This window comes from Pyrus communis, chromosome 6 (genome assembly GCF_963583255.1).
Source record: "Pyrus communis chromosome 6, drPyrComm1.1, whole genome shotgun sequence".
Lineage (NCBI taxonomy): Eukaryota > Viridiplantae > Streptophyta > Magnoliopsida > Rosales > Rosaceae > Pyrus > Pyrus communis.
Window position 1 is genome coordinate 14914299 of NC_084808.1, and position 9024 is coordinate 14923322.

The 9024-nt window shown below is 36.9% G+C and overlaps 2 protein-coding genes across 2 annotated transcripts; one reads left to right on the forward strand and one right to left on the reverse strand.

Annotated features, from left to right (window-relative positions):
- Positions 1-880: 880 nt before the first annotated feature.
- Positions 881-1306, reverse strand: LOC137736106 (uncharacterized). Its single transcript, XM_068475437.1, has one exon. It carries the CDS (start codon positions 1304-1306, stop codon positions 881-883), a length of 426 nt encoding a protein of 141 aa, XP_068331538.1.
- A 6012-nt stretch (positions 1307-7318) lies between these two features.
- Positions 7319-7768, forward strand: LOC137736108 (uncharacterized). The gene has a single exon (XM_068475438.1). It carries the CDS (start codon positions 7319-7321, stop codon positions 7766-7768), a length of 450 nt encoding a protein of 149 aa, XP_068331539.1.
- Positions 7769-9024: the final 1256 nt, after the last annotated feature.

Genomic DNA, 9024 nt, shown 5'->3' on the forward strand with positions numbered 1-9024 from the left:
GGGATAAAATCATTGCAAAGTTTCAAGAAAACTGCAATGGTAGCAGGCGGGATGGTGGTGGTGTTTATGATCGGTGGAAGACTATCAACAAAGCATGCACTTTATAGAAGGGAAGCTTGGAGAGAGCCGTGGTTGGCATGGCTAGTGGGAGGAGCGCCATAGAAATTGTGAGTTTTGTTCTTGATATTTTATTTGTCATGTACATAATATTATGTTGCAACTAATTATTTTTATGTATTTTGTTGCATAGGGTGACAAAGCAATGGAAATTTACAAGACAAGAGTAACACCAAAAAATCAAGTTTTTAAGTTGCAACATGCTTGGGACATCCTCAAGGATTGTCCAAGGTGGGGAACCGATGCGGACCAACAATGGGGAAGATTATTTCAACGTGAAGCTGCACAGACAAATGCCGGAGATGAAGGTGTTGCTGAAGGTGTCGATGAAATGACCCCATCTCCTTCTTTTGCAAGGCCCCCAGGAAGAGATAAGCAAAAGGAAGCAAAGAGAAAAGGGAAGTCCCAAGATCTGATGAGTGGACACTTTGATACCGGAATGGCAAAATTGAACGAAACTCATAGCGCTCGCCAAGAAGAAGCGGCTCGAATGCGTTTACAAATGAAGGAAATCTCGGATAGGGAGGAAAATAGGTTTGAAACTGAATTCATGATGAAGGACCTCAGCCAATACACTCCAGAGAGGAAGAAGTTCTTACGTGGTAAGCAAAAGGAAATTATGCGAAAGTCTGCCTCAAGGAGTATGTTTCAAGATGATGAATCTTCTCAATCCTATATCCCAACATTTCAACGAAGTCCATCACCAAGTGAAGATGGTGGATATGATTGTTAAGTTTACGTAGTGTATGAATTATGTGCTTTATTAATTAAGTTTATTAGCTAGCATGCGAAAAGCAGATGTGAGCTTCTGATGAGGTGATAGACCTTGTCGGCCTGTGGCATCTACCCTCCGTTCAAAGTAGTGGTCATGATTGACAACTGCATTCAAGATGCTTTCAAAAAGCTCTCTCCTCATCCGAAACCGCCTCCGAAAATCATGAGCAGGAAATCTCGGACGCTCGATGAAATAATCTTTCATCATTCGATCATGACACTCTTCTCTATCACGCTGCACATATGAACGCCCCGTGACAGAACCACGATGGCTAGATTTGCCATCGTGCTCAGATTGCATAAACGAGTTGATAAGTTCAACTTCAGCATTGAACAATTCTGCATCCTCAATCTCCATCCTTGCTTGGTATTGTGCCATCTGCATTGTCATACTACGCCTTCTACTATCACCCATTGATGAGATATTGAGGATTTTTAGGAAACAAAAACTCTTTGAAAGTTGAAATATGGGTGAATATAGAGGATGATTGAAGGTTGAAAGGTTGTGTGATCAACAAATATTGGACATATGTTTATATAGAGGATGATTTCTGAAAGTTTGGTGGTGAATGGTTGGTGAAAGTTGAAAGTTTGGTGTTTAACGGTTGGTGAATTGAAAATTTGGTGTTGAAAGGTTGGTGAATTGAAAGTTAGCCCAGGATTGAAAGATTGGTAAAAGTTGACGGCTTGCTTTGTGGGAAATTTAGTGATTTTTCAATATTTATCGGAATTTAAATTTTTTTAGATTTAAATGTTTATAAAATTAATTTACGACAATCTACATATTTATTTATTTTTTTAAATTTTAATTTAAGAAAAAAAATAGCCTAAGTTCATTCTTTAATAATCCCGGGCTAAAATTTTAGGCCAGAACGGTTGGAATAGAAAAGTTGTTTCTGGGCTAAAATATTTGGCTTTTAGCCCAACCATTAGAGATGGTCTAAGGGTTGGAGCAAGTTGGGTAAGTTTAAAACCTAAAATTTGAGTTTTACACCAAGAGTTGGAGTAGGTCTAAAGAATCAAGGATCGACATTGAAGTAGGGGTGGTGAAATATAAGTTTCCCTTTATGCCCGTGAGATATAAAAAAATAAATAAATATCAAAGATATATCCCACTTCACTTTAAAAGTTTTGCTAAGCCCATTTCACAGTTTGAAATTTTGAAAATTTTCTCTAGTTTCAACTAAATCTTAATGATTTGATCAATGGCAGAGCTAGAAATTTTTCACCGGGTGGGCTAGCTTAAAGATTTAAATTTTTATAAACAAAAAAATTTGATACTGTACTTTTCACAATATCAACTAGTTTAAGAAAATTTTCACAAGATGAGCCAAGAGTTTTCGTTATTAAACAAATATGTGTCTAAATTCAGACTTGTACATGCACAAGCATTGAGAAATGAGATATAAGAAAAATAAATGATTTATAAACTTTATTATATAATTTTAAATATTTAAACCGAAAGAATTCATATCAGTAACTAAATATATAGTGGGTTACATTTGAAAATCTATAAAAATTACATGTAAAATTTTATTTTTCACCAAAATTACCTGGGTTATAAACCAAATAAGCCCTTAACGTGGCTCCCCAGTGAATTTGATATAACATACACCCATCCCATTGTCATTTTTTCATAACTTTTATTAAAAATAAATAAATTTGTATATCGATATTTTAAAAGAAAAACTAATGAAAATGGTTCGAAAACTTTGAGTTTTAATGATAAGGATAAAATAAAGGGTAAAATGAATAATATCAAGATTGATTTTTTAGTGTAAAAATATAGTTTTTCGTTAAAATAAATAGTACTGTGGGCTTTTCGTTAAAACTCTTTATTTTAAATACCCTATAAATAGGATGGTAAAGTGGTTTCTAGGGTAAAGTAGCACCAGTGCTGGCCATGCCTGACAGTTTTGGAAGTGAAATTAGTCACGTCGCCAGATCTCATTTTCAAATCTGAGTTCAGCAACTATTTCGTAGGCCATACATTCTGTTGCACTTTATACTGAGATTGCTAGGGCTCGTCTTTGCTCACCTTTCGTGTCTTATATTTTTCATTTGCTAAAGAAAAGAAACAAACAAGCAGAAGACAACATCTTTTGTTTTGGGGAATCTGCATGTGGCAGTTATACTTATATGTTAACATAACACATGTTAAATTGCGAGAGGTGGATTGTCTGTTCTTCTATTTTTATACTCTGATCACGGTTAAGTTACGTCAACATTTTATATTTCTATTACTTTTTGTTTTATTATTTCTATTAAAACTAATTATAAAATGTTGACGTGGCTTAACCGTGACCACACATCACAGGAGAGCATGAAAAGAGTATGAAAATAGGAGGGCAAACAATCCACCTCCTAAATTGCGAATAAAAAGGCTTAAAACGGGCTGGCAATCCTGATTTGGTCCGGCACCAGATTTTGCACCCTTTGGGAGATAAGCTGATTCTCTGGAGATTGTACAAAAAATAAATATTGAGCTCTAATGTGAGATGGACTCATTTCTTCACTTAATTATAACATATCTTCACCATAACATTTTTATTATCGAAACCGTTCAATCTCTTAATCTTCATTTGAAGATCATCTCTAAAAAAAAAAAAATAATAATAAATAAATACGAATTGTTTAGTCATCCAAATGGTACCTAGACTGTAGATTTATTTATTTGATACATTTATATGACTAAAGGATATCCATTTCGAATGATTTTTCAAAGAGATGATCTTCAATTGAAGATTAAGAGAGTAAAAAGTTCCGATAAAGGAATTTTTATGATGAAGATGCGTTGTTTGCAAGTGAGTGAATAAGCTCGTACCCTGAAAAGGAGGAAGGGGAGGGGAGGAATGCAAATATTATCCTTTCTATAATAAAAACTAACAGAGAGCACACACTTTGTACGTGTGAACAATTTCTCTTAATAAATGCATATTACTGTTTTGTCTTCCTTATGTAAATATTGCGTATCAAAAGTGAGGGTAAAATTGGAAAATAGGACAAGTAGGGATATGATTGTCATTTTGTCAAAAGGTACAAAATCACTATTTTGCCCTCATTTTGTCAATAGTGTGTATCAAAAGTGAGGGTAAAATAGGAAAAAATGGGAAAAAAAAGTTGACAATGAGGGTTCTCTTAATAATAGTATAGATAAATTTTTTATTTTCCATTTTTAACGGTTGGTTTAATCCTGACTCTTTGTTTGTTTTTATTGTTGAATCCACCACACCAATTGTGTCACATGTCACAACGGTAATTTTTTCATAAACATTTTGCTGCTGGAACTCTAATGGCCCATGTGGATTAAAAAATAATCCCAAAAATCCTGGAAGCGACACGTAGACTTTCAACATAAAAAGACAAGATTGCCCTTATTAAATGAGCAGGGCATATTTAAATTCCCCATGCGTAGCTCATCATCCCTGGACATGCAAGTAACGGACTACGACTGTTTAGAACTCCTCTGCACATGGAAAAAGGTATTTAATGATAGGATTATCCCTAAATCTTATCATTAATACACTTGCCAATTGAAGACAAATCCTATCAAGTGAGTAATCTCAATCACATTTATTTTGAGATATCTTCAAAATTATTCCAAGATATTATTTACACAATATCTTGGGAATTTTCTCACTAAATCTCACCTAAAGGCGGGCCATACTCCCTATAAATACCCGATTTCTCCACCAAAAATGGGTAAGCTTTTCTATACACAGAAAACTCTAAACACTCACTATATTCAGATAGACTAACTTAGGCATCAAAGATACATTAGCCAAATGCCCCCTTCCCCCACTCATCGTGGGAGTGTGAGGTTTTTGGTTTTGGTCCTTGATCAAAAGCGTTGATTGTTTTACAGGTGCATTTTCGCCAAAGCGAAGAACAACGGAAATTTGCATCGATAGCCCAGATCATTAGATTGTTGGAAATCCAATGACTCTCATCGTGCCACGTCATAGAGCTGTTAGGCTCTTCCATTGGAGTTGATGTAGGGGGGCCACATTGGCAGTTGATGTTGACTCACACCTTGATTCTGTGTGTGTGTTGCACGTGCCAACTACAAAAAAAAAAAAGAAAAAAGAAAAAAAAAGGTAACTGACGTCAGCCAAGCCAACAGACGTAAGGCCGTGCAATTCTTGCACATGCATTGGGTTGGGCTTGGTTTGGTCCACCAATTGCCCTCACATATTTGGGTCGTTGAAGCAGCTTTTTGAGGTTGGAATTGCTCTGAGAGAAAGCCGGTACTATAAAGCCACAAACAATGTATAGTGGCAAGGCAAAATCCATCGCAAGACCAGAAATCATGCCAAGTCAAGTAGGAATAATTTAGGTGCGACAAGAAGCTAGCAAGTCAAACAATCCCGATTGATTGTTAAAAAATTTAAAGAACAAACACTAACTAAAATGTTGTCACTTAATATTATGGTTTTGTAGTAATTTTCTTTGTTTGTAAGGCATTCACAATAGTTTAAGACTTAAGTGAGTGGAGATTTATATATAGGAATCAGACAACCTGAGTTTGATACCTATAAATACTCTTCCTATACTAGTGTGAGTTCAATATGTTGAACTCACACATGAGTTTAAGATATTGGTTTTACACTCAAATTCTTCAGGGCACTGTAGATGTGTGATTTCTATATGAGTTCAATACATTGTATGACAATCACTTTTTTTGGCCCTACTGTGGAAGACCTAAGTGAGAGGTCTTGTGGTTGATCTCATGCATAATGAGTTCGATACTAATTTATTTTCCTACTTGTTAGGGTAAATATATCTTTATATCTTGAGGAAAAAGACACTAATGAGAATGTCTTGTTCCATACCTTTTAACTTTGGAAAAACTAATGAAAAGTCCTTAAAAACTTCCATTTAACCTTTAGGATAAAAGTTTTCAAAAATACCTATACTATCCTTCAAAGTATTTATACAAGTATATTGTTATTAGTGGTCATAGTAAGTTACACATGCAACCAATTTCACATCAGACATTGAATGCAGAAGCATGGTGTTACATCAACTCGGCAACTAGGGCACGACGCAGGCCACATTTTTAGACCATATTTCGTAGACCATGATACGACAGTTGATGATTGTATTTCTTTTCAAGAAGGAACCCGATCATCAACCGCTATATCATGTAATCTACAAAAAAAATAGTCTAAGTAGATGGTCATCTCACTAGTATCATCGTTGCTACTTATGGTTGCCCATGTGAGTAGTTGCTAATCATATTTTGGAGTCGGAGAAGTTATGGATCGGTGCGAGAACTAATATGAATGATAATGAACGAGAGTATGAGATGAACAACACTTCCCTCACTTAAATTTTCATATTTTATTTTTCAAGCATGCCATTTTCAAAATTAATGTGGAACCATCTATTTTTTTAATTCAATGATTATTTTACGCATAATACGATGCGGAAAGAAATTGTGCTTATTTCTTGCTGGAATTGTTATTAGACTAAAAAATTCTTATTTTACACTCTAAATTTTTATATTTAAAAAGAAAAATATATTTGAAATGAGTGCAAAATGAGATTTTTAGAATACAAATAACAATTCATTTTTTTGCAAATCTATTTTTTGTGGGTAAATGTTTTCTTCATAAGTTATGAAACTCAATTACATCTATCGCGAACAAACTTTTGCATTTGTAAGTGACTGTTTTTAGCATTTTGCTCTTATAAATTTATGGGCATGATCGCATTTTTTGTGTAGTGAAGTATAATAAATCCGCGGCCCAATGCCCTCGTTCAGCAACCATGACGAAACCCAATGGGTATAGTTATTTGAAACTCACAATGGCATTTAAGTTAATTCCCTCAAATCCGGGGGCATATCTACTATGAAACTTCCTATAAATTCACGAACCACGCCGCTTCTCTCAGTCTTCCTCTCTCCCCCACCCGCTCCTCTTTGTAATCCTCAATATTCTTTCTTCCTCCTTTTCTATTCTGTGTTTCCAATCTCGACCGCCGCATCCATCCATTCTCCGGCGTACTCAGGCGGCCCCCTCCTCTCACTCCTCCGCACCTACAATCTGATCCGTCGCCCGATTCGTTTCACTTAAGAGCTATCCGGTTCCGATTTCACCCATCGAGCTTCAGCCTCTAACCTAACCCCCAATCCCGACGCGCACCTCCTTTCATTTCGTAATTTACCATTTTTATTTGTTGTTTTATCTTTTTTTCTAAATTTTCCTTTTTTTTTTCCTCTTCTCTCTAAAAAGTCTTTTTGTGAAATTACATATCTGTCACCACAAATCCCCACCCTTACGTTTTCAATAGCAGTCTACCCGTATTTTACGCTTTTGCCCCCCCCCCCCCGACAACAACTTTCCACTTGACGGTTTTAGCCGCTCAAGGATTTTCCATTTGGAAGTTCGTTTTCTGACGTGGCATGGAGTTTTGAAAAAGGATGAATTTCCCACAAAACCACAGCCGTAGGATTTTGCCACCTGTCGCTTCAAGAAAGCGAAAGGAGACCCCATCGAACGGCTTTAAACTACCGGCTCCGAAGGCTCCAAGGGCTCCAAGCTCAACGACAGCTCCAAAAGCTCCGAGCAAAACGACAGCTTCGCCGCTCTCGGCAAACTGGCTTCTGGCGGGCCACATGGCGTACGAGTATTTAACCAAGGGCACACTGTTCGGTCAGAAGTTCGACCCGGCTCTAGCCGAGGCGGTTCCCCTGGTGGCTAGCTTCTCAGCCGAGCCGAGGAAGGGGAAGCCGGTCGAATCAGGAAAAGGATCCGGTACGGGCGCAGCGCAGGAGAGTTACGCTGAGGTGGCGAGCTTACTGAAGACGGATGGGGCCCACATTCCGGGGATTGTGAACCCGACGCAACTGGCGAAGTGGATTCAGATGTGACGATACGTATGGTAGGATGGGGTAGGGTGGAGGCGTGGCGTGGCGTGATTGGATGGAGCAGTTTTGATCCACGTCAGCCAGTAAGTTGTTGTAGTTGGTAGTGAAAAAAAAAAAAGAAAAAAAAAGTTGTTGGAGTTCTCGAACCAAAAGTGCAGGATTCGTGAATAGGGAGGGAGTGAGTGAGTGTGAAGGTGGCCAGTGAGATCGAAATCCAAATCATGCAACTGCAGTGACTCTTTCTCTCTCTAGAATCTGTTCGTGGTGATGACATTATCTCTGTGTTTTGCTTTGTTGTATTTTATTTGTAGGATGACGATGATGATGAAGAAATTTAAGGAGAACACAGAATGGAGGCCGGCCGGCCTGTCGAATTCCGGTGCTTTGTTGTTATTTAACTTGTTTAATCTGATCTATTTAATCATGTTTTGCCTTATATTTTGTTTTCATTATTTTTATTTCGGTAGATTTATATTGCGAGTTCATAATATTGTAGTATGAATGGCTGCATATATATCCTTGCATGCATCATGCACGTGTGATCTGGGCACGTTCCGTATAAATATATACACATATATATGTGTATATATAAATATATTTGGGTAGATTTATATTGGACGTTGCTCGTTTCTGGGTGGCTGGAGTTGAGTAATATATATGGTTGCATGTCTTGTCTATGTTCAATTTATTGTTTCCTGAACTCTTACATACACCTTGTTCAAAAGCGAAAGAAAACCATGGATACTTACACCTCGTTTCATGCAAGTTTTTCTGTTGAACTCGTCAGCAAACTTCCATCTGTTTATGTTTGTGTATTGCACACACACCAAGGTACGATGTGGCTTGATCGTTGATCTGCCATCAAATTTGGCATTTTTTTTTGAATTGTACGACTATGCTTTGCAGATATGCGAAATTCTACAGTTGCCACTGTTTTAATTCAAGAATATATAGTGATCGTTTTACACACACACACACACACACACACATATATATATATATATATATATATATATATATATATATATATTCAATATACTGTCTCTGAACTCCGATAATATATATGGCTTTACATATATACACCTGGTTCAATAGTGAGAGGAAAACATGGGTATATATGTACCCCACGCTACATGCAAGTGTTTCTGCTAATCTTCGATGAGTATCCGTCCATTTTATTAGTGTAATGAACACACCAAGGCACGCTGTGGCTCTTGTTCCCTAATCTGCAACAAATTTTTGCAAAACGATCGTTTAAA